This window comes from Ips typographus, linkage group LG11 (genome assembly GCF_016097725.1).
Source record: "Ips typographus isolate SLU linkage group LG11, UJ_Ityp_2.0, whole genome shotgun sequence".
Lineage (NCBI taxonomy): Eukaryota > Metazoa > Arthropoda > Insecta > Coleoptera > Curculionidae > Ips > Ips typographus.
In genome coordinates, this window is record NC_138432.1 from 10,746,131 (window position 1) to 10,759,571 (window position 13,441).

At 34.8% G+C, this 13,441-nt stretch overlaps 2 protein-coding genes across 2 annotated transcripts in view; one reads left to right on the forward strand and one right to left on the reverse strand.

The window, feature by feature from the left end:
- The window catches only part of LOC145735478 (uncharacterized), a 52,150-nt gene that overhangs the window by 24,034 nt on the left and 14,675 nt on the right, over positions 1–13,441 (forward strand). The window lies entirely within an intron of this gene.
- LOC145736052 (uncharacterized) lies at positions 7,096–8,280 on the reverse strand. Its single transcript, XM_081990274.1, has 2 exons — positions 7,531–8,280; positions 7,096–7,483 (listed from the first exon to the last, which is right to left on the reverse strand). The coding sequence occupies exons 1-2, from the start codon at positions 8,248–8,250 to the stop codon at positions 7,229–7,231; spliced, it is 975 nt and encodes a 324-aa protein (XP_081846400.1). The 5' UTR covers positions 8,251–8,280; the 3' UTR covers positions 7,096–7,228.

The following is a 13,441-nucleotide window of genomic DNA, read 5'->3' on the forward strand; positions in this document are numbered from 1 at the left end:
TGCACCATTTCAAATAAGCAAGTTGACATCAGTTAAACCGAAAGTGACTGAAAGATGAAAATATTTTTAAATTATAGCACACAACAAAATTATCTGAAATTTTGTTTTTGTGTTAGAAGCTTCATTTTCATTCCAAGACTAAATAAAAAAAAATAGATCATTATAACTTAAATAGAATTTAAGTTATAATGAACGGTTTGGTTGGATAACCCTGTTATACTAAGCTAAGGCTCAATAGTTGTTTACACTGTTGAGACAATAGTAGCAAGACAGCTTAACAATAGGGCAATGCAAATAGGGCCTAACATTGCCCAGTTCATGACAACAATGTCCACTTTGCCGGCCCTTGATCGATTAAACCTCCGTCGTTTAATCATTCAGCACAACCCTTAATTGACGGTATGTTACGCCAACCTTAACTAGGTTTGACCCTTTCGTACCTACGTTGCAGTTTAAGTTTAGTTTTATTAAGCTTAAATCAGCCATCATAAAGGCACGGCCAGGCCATAATGACCCCTTAAAATGGCGGTCCTAAAGCTCAGTTTCATTGCAGAGAAAGTTGAAATTGCCAACCGCAGCGGTTTCTACTACTATTACTAATTGGGGTTAATTTTAACCTCCTGTTTTGTGTTTTCTTCTTTTTTCCTAGATTAGGAAAAAGACAATAATAAATCTTTAAAGGGCAAAAGGGGAGGAAAGGTCCTCGTTTAGGTAACGTGGGCCCGTATAAAAAAGACAATCGACCGAAATATAGACGAGCTTAAAACCAGTATTATTTTCCATTACGTTTTGGTTTAGCGTTCGGCAAGAAGATGCCAGTCGTATGGGATTACTCTAGGGACACTTAAGGCTTTCATTACAGTCGTAGAAACCAATACGAAGTAGAGGGACTAGATTTTTTTACTTTAAAGCCTAAGATCATCAATTCTTTTTTGTGGGACACCCTGTATATTATTAGGTCACGTGATAGGGCTAGATTAGGGCTATTCATTGACCTAAATATTGCAAACAAAAATATTTACTATTTTCGACATATTTGAGGTCGAATTTGAAGAACTGTTGGGAAAAGTGTCCACAGAATATTTAAAGTAACATTACTCGGTTATTTTAATTGAGACACCCTGTATTTTATTAGGTCACGTGATCGGGCTAGGCTAGGGTTAATTTACTATATTAAATAATAGAAAATTTTCCAAACTTTTACTGAAAAAATTGAAGATAACGTACAGGATGTCTCATTTATAAATAATGATGGCATTAAAGTTCTAGATCTACAGGGTGTTGAAAATTAAAATTACACTCAATTTTTCATTGCGTTTACTCGAATATTTACAATGTCTCTCTCACTTTAACTCATTCTGACAAAACAAGATGGCGCTTAAAACTACAGCATACATCCAAACGCATCATGATTCAAAAGTCACGTGATCTCCGTGTGCTTTTGTAATCATGGTGCAATGTGATTTTTAGATCTGATATTATAGTTCGAATGAAAGCTCCTCAAAATAAGCTGACGTCACTATGTCGTAATTTGACAATTCGTCCTATTTAAGGCTTTGCCAAATTTCGTCATTGTGACGTCACATTTACGCCGCTCGTTTTTCATAATTATACAATTTTTGCACGAAATATTGAAGTTTGGTTTGACTAACATACAAACTAGCAGTTAACATGTTTATGAAAGGGTTTTCCATTACTTTTTAAAGATTTAAAGGCAAAAATAGTCAAAATTCAAACAGATACTCACTTCAGTCAGTTAACTATCAGTATTAGTTAACTATTAGTTTTTTACAGGACAACAGTCCGTAAAAACACTTTGAACACACTTTTTCATATCAAATAACAATTTTATAATGAAAATTCAAGAAAAAACTTAAAAAAACTACAATCCATTGACAGCTGAGAAAGTAACCTAGCACAATTCCAAATCAAAGGCGGCTGGGTTTAAACGGATTCGTTCCAGACCCACCACCTATACAACAGAGAGAGACAGAGTGAACCTTGACTGCTCCGCTGTCAAGTCAGTGGTTGAGCATTGATGTGTATAGAGTACATGGATGTGTCATTCAGTTGAGTGCTAGATGATTAGCATATTATTTATTCGAAAAACAATGGAAAACATCTAAATTCCTGGAATGTGAGTTTTGCGAAACAATTCCATTCCAGTTGTGGGCATATAATTCGAACGGGTCAAAAATGGATGATAACTGGAATAAGCTCCCACTCGAAATCTAAATCCGGGGGCTTCAAAACTATTTTATTACGTCCAAAAGGTTAATCCCTTTTTAATTGCTGTTTTAATTAAACGCATCCAGTCTGGAATTTCCTCTCTTTTTTCCGGCAAAATTTTTCCAACTACGCAATTTCAAGTTCAGTAGTTTCAGGTGAAAGATGGTCGTGAAAGTTGGGTCGGCAAATCACTGACAAAACTTTGAGATATACACCGGCACTTTGCACTTTAAAGTCACTAAATCAGGTTGTTTAAGCTCGATTAAACTTTAAACTATTCTTTCAGAACAAATAATGTGAAAGTTTAAAAAAAAATCGGTTACATGTTTAATAATTATAATTATCAACAGGAGCGTGGGCTGGTAATGTAAATTAGTGCCTGTCATTGCCCCCCCTTTATCCCTCTATTTACATATAGATGATCGGGGGCTCGGTCCATTAATTCCATGAATTTCCAAGTAACATTTCCAATATGCTCTCTGCGCCATCATGCTTGCCGTCAATTATTGACGACGAGTCAGAACGATATTTCTAATTACCAATTAGCTTATCAGGAACGCTTCTATAGTAGTCATACGCAATCAATTGTACCTCATACTGGATTTGGCATATAAATAAATTAAATACTGTTTCTCAGTTCAATTTATGATAAATCTACGAGTTTAAGGTAATTTTTTACACAAAATATTGTTTTTACATTAAAAATGAAAATCATCCATTTTCAACTAAAGTTATCTGGCAACAATGCTCTAATTTTTAAAATTTATTTTAAACTCCTTTAAGTTGAACAGTTACGACCTTTTCCCGATCTATGATGAGTCCCTAAACTTGACGTTCCTCATTAACCGCGCCCCTAAAAATCCCATCCGCAAGACCTGGAAACTTATTTTTCAGTTCAATGACGGCCCTTGAAGTTTTCCAGGCCCTCGGAAGTGAGCAATTAGTGCCCGGGACGACCTATTATCGCGTCCTTAAATCTCCAGGTCGCGGCTTTTTTCCAACGCTGAAAGGCGATAATGAGAAGTTTTGTTTTCATGCGAGTCAGTTTGGTTTTAGAGCGACGAGGGTCGGGAGTTTTCTAACTCTTGAAGGATTTGCAATTTAATTTTCGACCGCAAAAATGGCGTGGCACTTTAATTTGCAAGAATTAAAGCGACGCCTCTACACTTTCAGGTTTCACTCCGGTTTATTAGCGGACTCACCTGTAAATTCCGGAGGAAATAACACCGAGCTGAATTTTTTCATCTTACTTTACGCCCAAGTGGTTTTATTCTTTTCCAGGGCGTGAAACGTAATCTGGAATTTAGCGTAGTCGGAAAAATTAATTCCGAGCCATAGAATTTGAATCGTTTTCATTACGACTTTAGGGGTAATTTTTCACTTTTTTTTTACTGTCATAACCGTTAGTTTTTCTACCACTACATCCTGATTGGTTATCAATTTTTTTGCAACTCTCCACTAATTAAAAAACGAGAAAAATCCCGATAAAGTATCGACACTTTCGAGTACTCGAATAATTAATTCGAGGGCAGTTTAGCCCCGCAATTCATATTGTTTGACCCAATTGTGCCAGCACTGAATATGAACGAAATAATGCGCTGATTGCGATTGAAATCCTTGTACAATGGAAATGTTTCCATTAGAGGCTTTCGGCAAGGCTGTTTTAGCGATTATTCCAGGTACGCACCTATACTAATTGAGACAGTTGATTAAACAAGCTTAATTTGGATCGTATTTAGTCAGGAAATGGAATATATCTTCTCCCACATCATCATCAAAAAACTGTCTGCTTAAACTTTTCTCCTTAACTGTACCTGTGTGTTTTATGTTATTAGATAGGAGATTGAATGAAGATTTCAAAAATGTGCTTAAAATAATCATTTTCTCATTCCAAGTGGGTTTTAAAGGCGATTTTGTCTCTGACTGTCCTTTCAAACTGTGTTTCTGACAGTTCAAATTTTAACAGCGCTTTTCTCCAAGACTGTACTAAATTTTGTAGTGTTTTTTAATGTTGTTGGATAGGAAATTGAATGAGGATTCCAAAAATGTGTTTAAAATAGTAGTTTTCTCACTCCAAGTGGGTTTTACAAGCGATTTTGTCTTTGACTGTTTTTTCAAATTGTGTTTCTGTCAGTTTAAACTTTGACACCACATTCCTCCCTGACTGTATCAAATTTTCTAGGATTTTTTCAGGTTATTGGATAGGAGATTGAATGAGGATTCCAAAAATGTGCTTAAAATAATCATTTTCTCACTCCAAGTGGATTTTACAGGCGATTTTGTCTGTGACTGTCCTTCCAAATTGTGTTTCTGACAGTTCAAATTTTAACACTGCTTTCTCCCTGACTACCCAATTTTGTACTAATTTTGTATGTTATTGGATAGAAAATTTAATGAGGATTCCAAAAATATCCTTTAAATAATCATTTTCTCACTCCAAGTGGGTTTTACAGGCGATTTTGTCTCTGACTGTCCTTTCAAATTGTGTTTCTGTCAGTTCAAACTTTGACATCACATTCCTCCCTGACTGTATCAAATTTTCTAGGGTTTTTTCAGGTTATTGAAAAGGAAATTTAATGAGGAATCCAAAAATGTACTTAAAACTGTCATTTTCTCAGTCCAAGTGAATTTGACAAGCAATGTTTTTCCTTACTATCAAACTGTGGTCGAAAATTGCAAAAATCAGGTGGTCACGGAACTGTCCAGCTAAATTGTCTTTCAAAAACCACGTGATATCTGTGACTAATCTCAAAACTGTCAAAATTTACTGATTAGACAAAAGTTAGTTAGACCCGTAAAATTACTGGTCAAATTGGAATTTACCGGTAAAATTAGTAAATTTTTCTGTCACACTGCATTTTACTTTTCCTAGTAAAAATTGGAAACCAGTAAAAAACCTGCAAAAATTAATTTAACATTAACATTTAAAATTATGAAAACCTGCATGCAGATTTTTAAAATTGACTGTCCATTAAGTAGAAAAAGCTTTTAAAAAATTAAAAGTTTTAAATTCCATCTGAAAAACTATAATTATGCCGTTAAATAATCAGTTAAAGTGGAATTTTAAAAATCGGAGAGCGTACTAAAAAGCCAATCGCAATTATCGTTTTCTGCAGTCCGGAATAATTAAACAGAGACGGCAGATTGCCTTTCGCATTAATAATCCGGCAATTCAAGCAAAAAAATGTATATTTTAGCGTTAAAAAGAGTAACAAACATCAATTTGAACAAATCGCTAGAGTAAGTCAATTTCCTTGACAACCAAATTCAACTTTTGGTTAATGAGACCCTTTTTTGCGTGTCGACGACCCTTTTAAACCTTTTCCGCCAGCGAAAAAGCAAATAATTCGTTTCTCCGCACACAAAATACAAACATCACATTCACTGTCAAAGGCTTATATACGTTTTAAAACTTTTTTGGTTTACTTTTAGAAGGGGGCCGCTGTATATAAAACGCGGGTAAGCAATTTGTTAAAGTCCCGCTTTGCGACGTAATAAATGGTGAAAAACCCTTCTGAAAGCCCAGAAAAAGCTAGTCACAAATACAAATGTTTTTTTTTGTTTAATTTCAAATTGATAGTTCAATAAGTTGGAAAATGTTATAATTTGTAAAGGTATGACACACATTTTTATTAAGTAAATAATTACAAAAATTTAGGTGTTGGTTGAAGGGTGGAATGAAATGACAAACGGCCTTCACACCTTACCGGGGGTGGCATTCGCCCTACGGAAATGGTGGAACATTTGGCGGCGTGACCTGAAAATTCCTGGAACGATTTATCCAGACCTCAAATCGCCAGAAAACATCTACGGCAAAGATTTGACATAAACCCGGTACGTGCGATATCCTATTTCACGCCTAAAGGCGTCTCGTCAACTCGAGTAGGCCCGGGAGAATACGCAAAGAAAATTGGAAGTAATACGAAATATACGGTCCCTCGACTTGTTTGCATCTTCAAACAGTTTAAGGTCGAGTCGTAAATCTTTTTATTCCTTGCTCTTCTTAGCCAAACTGTAATTTTAACCCCCTCCTCGCTTAGGAAGGGAGGGAAAGCTTGAGTTTCTTGGTGATTGATTTCCAACGTTTGAGAATCGAAGGCACAATACGAACTCTTAGATAATTACTTCCCTAGAGTGTCAATTTCCAAATCTGCTTAAAATAATCTTAAATTGAATGAAAAAATTACTGTCATACCCTTTCAAGTTATAATGTATGACTTGTTTAAAAATACATGATTTTTGAAAGTTACAAGATGAAGTTTAATTGCTCTACTTTGGTTAATTTGAAAAACACTTACGAGGGAAGAAGGTAAGATACTGTATAGGAATGTTAGAAAGTAACCTTAAAAAAGCATCAACGAAATTACTTACCAGAAACTGTAATAATGCACTTACTACAACCATTAAATACAAAATTAAGTGTCATACCCTTACAAATTATGCTCCAAATTCAAAATTCCTGGAACCACTATAAATAATATTCCATCATACATTCTAACCCTGAATATCAGAAATAAAATAGCACCAACTGTCAGGAATAACATTTTAAATTAATGTGCATTAGTTTGACAAAGCAGAACACTACAGCCCCGAATAAACAGTTGTGGGACCTCGTCTAAACAGTGTTATTGTAATACTAACATCCAGACAAATCTTACAAACACTCAAAAGAATAAAAATGAATTTTTGCAACAGCACTATTTTTTGTCTCTGAAAGTAGACAAAGACCAAAGTACAATGTAAATCTGGTAGAGTAGTTTAAAGTTCTCTTCAAACTAGGACCTAGAGCAAAAAGTGCTCCAACAATTGTACAGAACATGGTTTTAGTCGACATGTTGTAATACTGCTTGTATTGTGACTTTTTAAGCAATTTTGTAATGTGATGTTTATCTATGATTGATTGTAGTGAAATGTGTGTCATACTTTGTAGGATTATGTTATGTATCATAATGATGTAATATGAATTTAAATGCTATTTTAACAATATTTAAAACTAATTTTAAAGCATTATAGTTTGACAAAGCACAATCGTGTAGTTTAGCAGAGCGCAAATAATAAACACAAAAGTAGAATTGTCCACTTGAATAAATCCCCAAGCATTCAGTCTGGGTCGTTTTACATAAACTTGATGAGCCATAGTTAAGGTAAAGTCTGCTTCAGGTCCTTGTAAACTCCTGTCATAACATTTGTAGATAGTTTCTTCAATTTCTTCACCCAACTGGTTTGCAGATGTGATTAGGGCGCAAACATTGACCTAAATTTAAGTTTGAATGTTTGTTGATATCAGTTTGTATCACTTACCTCAAAGTACACCACCTCAAGGTAATATCCTATGACATGAAAGCTTTGTTTATGGTATTGGGGGTTGGTGATCATGAAACAAATATAGTCTAGAGCTAGACAGATTGCTGTTAGTACCGCCCAAAATATTATCACACCAAAGAGTTGATTCAAGCAATCTACTAACGCAAAAAGCTTTTTCTGAGCTTGGAGCAATGTTTGCAATTGAAAAGTACTGGATTTAATTATCTCCTGGTTAAATTGTTTTACGCGGGTTTTAGTAAGGCGGAAAATCAGCGTGAGTCCTATTAGGGTTGAGTTGAATCTCAAAAATGAGTAAACAATTGCCAGAAAATACCAGGATATAGTAGCCATATACAAAGCCAATACAGCATGAATGGCATTAACTAACATCCAAATTACCACACATTTACTACACCAAATATTAGACAAAAATGCAAGAAGTTTCAATAAAACACGGCTGTGCTTACACAAAATTATACTAATACTAAAGTCCAGGAATAGTTCAGATATACTTAAAATTGTGAAAACAATTTTTTGGGGCAACACAAAGTCTTTCCTTAGAATATTCACGTAAATCTGCGCGGTTAGCACAAAAATGTTCCAAGTGACAATGTAGCACTGGTACAGGACTCTAAAAGGTTTTTTCTGAAATACTGTTATAGGAGAAATGGCCAAAATGGTTGTCAGCACTGTAAGCAACAAGTTTTTAGTCGACATCTTTTAATACTGTTGGATTGAGAGGTCAGTATAAAGGTAATAAAGAAAATGTGATTGTTATCAGTGACATATTTCATTTTGGGTTGAAAGGTGTATAATGGAAACTAGCTTAATCAATTTTATTAATCGATTTTGGAAGTAGGGAAGTAATCATTAAACACGTGTGTATCATACCCTTTTGAATTATGGTTTATAATTTGAAAGTCGGTCTTTCTAATGATTTTTAAAATGTTTTCAAAATCTGTTCAAATTGTGTAATTTCTAAAGTAGTAAATTTATGTTTGGTTCCAAGAAAGAACAAGTGTTCTTGGTAAATTACTGCTTACCGTCCTTGGGTATTAGAGGTTTTTTTTTACTACTTTTGCGGCCTGGAACGCCATTTTGTCTGTCATTTATTGAAACTACGTGAAATTTCCTTCAAAATGAGGTGCAAGTCAATATTTTGACAAAAAATTGAAAATGGTGGCCTGGAACGCCATTTTGTCTGTCATTTCTTGAAACTACGTGAAATTTTCTTTAAAAGGAGGTGCAAGTCAATATTTTGACAGGAAATTCAAAATGGCGGCCTGGGACGCCATTTTGTCTCTCATTTATTAAAACTACGTGAAATTTCCTTCAGAATAAGGTGCATGTCAGTATTTTGACAAAAAATTCAAAATGGCGGCCTGGAACGCCATTTTGTCTGTCATTTATTGAAACTACGTGAAATTTCCTTTAAAATGAGGTGCAAGTCAATATTTTGGCAGAAAATTCAAAATGGCGGTCTGGGACGTCATTTTGTCTGTGATTTCTTGAAACTATGTGAAATTTCCTTTAAAATGAGGTGCAACTCAATATTTTGACAGAAAATTCAAAATGGCGGCCTGGAACTGTCAAAAAGTACAACTTTTTTATTTGTCAAGTTACAGTTGACGTCTCGGTGTCATTTTATGTTAAAATTTCCCGGAAAAGGCGCTGGTGTAGTCGGTTTTTTGATATCTCGAAAACTAACAGAGTTAGGCCTAAAATTTAACATTTTAATCGTTTCTTTGCTAGGATCTCGGACGGATTAAGATGTACATGAAATGTGACTAAAAAATATTTACATTACAAAATGCGATATTATGGTAAAGAAAATTTGACGCCCTCTAGCGGCCAAACGGTGTTATCAATCAACTCATGTGGGGATATTTTTGGAAACCTTGAAATCTGATCTATCTTTTGTTCTCTATGACATTTTGACGTAGCTTGTCAAGTAAGGGAGTAATTTAGGGTCAAAGCAACGAGTGTCACAAAATATGTGATTTTATGGTGAAAGAACTTTAACGCCTTCTAGCGTCCAAACGAAGTTATCAGTCAACTCAGTCCTTGGGCAATACTCATATCCAAAGACAGTTCACTGCAAATAAGAGCCCAAAAAACCATTTTTCGAGCCATTATAAGTAAGACTTAAGTTAGTAGCACTAAAATAGTCCGAAATAAAGTGTGAAATTGGTAGAAAAAGTTGAAGTGTTTATTTCTGAACATTTTTTACGGTAAAAAGGCCAAAATGGCTCCTAAAGTGATGATGAAATTAAGCAATCAAGTAATGTGATATTTATCTGTCATTAGTGTTTCAAATGTCAATGTGAAACAAAATGAGTGTCGTACTCGTCTGAGTTATAACAAACAAACGTATGACGCTATTAAATAAAAGAGAGTCGTACCCTTTTGAATTATGTTTCCAAATATTTTGTTTACGCGGTTTGAAATGTAGGATTCATGCGGTTTGTGACTTGCTCATTTAAACCGAAGGGAATATTATTCCCGGTTGATGATATCAAACAGTCGAGACCGAGCCTGGAATATTAGCTAGCCAATCCCAAACCGATTAAATGCGGTTCGTGGAAATTGTTAAATTATTTGAAACTCGGTTGAGTTGAATAATGGTTTTGCAGAGTAGAGATTTCGACGGTGAATTCATTACGATTTGACCGCGAAAACGGTCGGTTGTTCATATTTTGGGGTTCAGTTTTCGGGTCGAATTCTGCGGACATCAACCGACAAGATGTAATATAATTTTTTGAGCTGTTGTAACCAGAAAAGGGTTTGAAATCCCACGAAAGGGGATTTAATTGAAATTCCAATAGAAACTAGTGAAATAAATGATCCTGAGTTTCTGTTTTGGGTCGATTTTCTATGCTCTAATTTAATATTTGAGGCAGCCCACAAAGACCCAAATAAGTTATTTTAATTCAAATTATTAATTATCTCTCTTGGAACAACACTTTACGAAAACTAACTGTAAAATCTGGCTGTTTATTAAAAAAGTATATGATACACTTTAATTAACTGTTATTATGATGCTCCATTTTTTATTATTTAACATAATTTACGTAATAAATGACATTATATGATTGTGTTTATATAAACTTGAACAAAACAAGTATTCTATTGTTTCCAGAGTTTAGAAAAAACTTCGTAAATTATTCGGTTTCGGTAAACTGGACTAACATTTCGACACCAGACCTGCCTCGAATAGGTGATTGATTGATGCCCTTAACACTTTATTTTGGTTTCATATTTTATTTTTTTAGATACCGAAATGGTCAAAACACGTCGTCCGGTGGTGAAATATGAACGTTTGAAGCCCCAGGTCGCTTTTATCAGCATATCAGACATTAATAACGACAATCAGAACTGCTAAAAGGAACAAAATAAGCACAAAACTGCCAATATCAGCTACCCGAGTTGAAATTAACGGCAACTGGAAAAGTTACGAGTCTGAAAATTAAACAACCGCCTCTAGGGAAAGTATCCAACTGCCAAGAAACTAATTATTTTGTACAGCAATTAACCGAGCCTATTAAAACCATACAAAGTGACTGTTAAATGGCAAATGTACAATGTCAGTCAATTTGGTTGGTTTCAGAGTTTGCAATAATCAAAAAATGTTTCATTAGTTTCTACTAAGGATTCCTTCTACTTTAACTGCCTGCAATTGTACTGTTAAACTTTGGAAACGACCAAACTTAGATAGCCTTGTTTCCAACCATTATCCCGGGAGCTTATTACATTATCTCTTGCTTATAAATTAGTGCAGCTAGCAAGGTGTTTCCAGCTCGTTTCCAATGAAATATGGCTTGATTGGGGTGCCAAATTTGCATGCGATTAATGGGAAAAAATCCCCTAATATCATTTTGCCTTTTGGCAAATCGTTAATTAAGGTAATTAACAGGACCAGCTCCTCTCGTATTTTCAATAACAGTGTTAGTAAACAAACCAACCGAAACGGAATTAGTCGTTTCCTCCTCGATATTAAATTTCATCGATCCGGAATGTTATTCAGCTTGATCTCCTGCGTTTTCAACTCAGCAATTTCATCCCTTTGATTATTTCTTATTAATTATCCAGACGAATACACTTTTGATATTATCTTGGCAAGTGATTTAAACCTTTAAGGAAGCTTTTAGTTTTAATCTAACAGCTTTAAACGAAGAGTAGCTTTAATAATTTTTCCAGTCCTGGTGAAGGTTTAAACTATAGTATGTTCAGTGACTTCTGACTGTAGCGTCACAAACACTTGGTTTAAGGAAGGTTTAAAGAAGGTTCTCAGTAGCATTTAGTCTGTCATTTCTTGAAACTACGTAAAATTTCCTTTAAAATGAGGTGCAAGTCAATATTTTGACAGAAAATTCAAAATGGCGGCCTGGAACGCCATTTTGTCTGTCATTTCTTGAAACTACGTAAAATTTCCTTTAAAATGAGGTGCAAGTCAATATTTTGACAGAAAATTCAAAATGGCGGCCTGGGACGCCATTTTGTCAGTCATTTCTTGAAACTACGTGAAATTTCCTTTAAAAAGAGGTGCAAGTCAATATCTTGACAGACAATTCAAAATGGCGGCCTGGGACGGCATTTTGTCAGTCGTTTCTTGAAACTACGTGAAATTTCCTTTAAAATGAGGTGCAAGTCAATATTTTGACAGAAAATTCAAAATGGCGGCCTGGAACGCCATTTTGTCTGTCATTTCTTGAAACTACGTAAAATTTCCTTTAAAATGAGGTGCAAGTCAATATTTTGACAGATAATTCAAAATGGCGGCCTGGAACGCCATTTTGTCTGTCATTTCTTGAAACTACGTAAAATTTCCTTTAAAATGAGGTGCAAGTCAATATTTTGACAGAAAATTCAAAATGGCGGCTTGGAACTGTCAAAAAATACAACTTTTTTATTTGTCAAGTTACAGTTGACGTCTCGGTGTCATTTTATGTTAAAATTTACCAGAAAAGACGCTGGTGAAGTCGGTTTTTTGATATCTCAAAAACTAACAGAGTAGAATCCTAAAATTTAGTAGACCTAAAATTTAACATGTTAACGATTTCTTTGCCAGGAACTCGGCTGGAATAAGAGATACGTGAAATCTGACTAAAAAATATTTGCAATATATGTAATATGCGATATTATGGTAAAGGAAGTTTAACGCCTTCTAGCGGCCAAACGGTGTCATCAATCAACACATGTTGGGACATTTTTGGAAAGCTTGAAATCTTCTCTTTCTTTTGTTTTCAATAGTATTTTGACGTGTCTTGTCAAGTAAGGGAGTAATTTAGGGTCAAAGCAAGGTGTGTCCCAAAATATGTGATTTTATGGTCAAAGAACTTTGACGGATTCTAGCGGCCAAACGGTGTACTCAATCAACCCATGGGGGTTCCAATGCACAGCAAAGGGCATATTTATACAAAAGAACCTTAAATTAGGTTAGGTTAGGTTAGGGTAGTTAGATTTTAGTATTACTCAGTAACACATTAATTAAAATAAACAAAAGTAATGAAATTACAGAACAACATTTTACGCTAGAAAGCTTTTGGAAAATGGTATTAAACCGCTCTCGATTTTCCCGGTTCGGCGTAAAACGCAAAACCCGCAATATTAATGGGGGTTACATCCGTGTAATTGATACTATAAAACGTTTCGCGTAAATAAACTCGAAATTTACCAGTTTAATTAAGTGAAAGTTATTACTTTAGTTGCCTCTATTAGAAAGAAGGGTGGGCCGCCAACCTGCAAATTATGACAATGAAAGGTCTACGACACTCAATTTAGCAAACTTTGGTTTTTATTTTACGTTTCCAAATTTATTAGGCAACACATAATAATCCGTCCGAAGCTCGAGTTGAAATGGAAATACTGGAAACACTTTGAAAGCGCTCGGATAATTAAGCGCAAAAGC

Excerpts from the sequence above, each read along its gene's own strand:
- LOC145736052 (XM_081990274.1), bottom strand. The coding sequence starts at position 8,250 with ATGTCGACTAAAAACTTGTTGCTTACAGTGCTGACAACCATTTTGGCC. Across the intron at positions 7,484-7,530 it reads TTGAGGTGGTGTACTTTGAG|GTCAATGTTTGCGCCCTAAT; the intron begins GTAAGTGATACA and ends ACTTAAATTTAG.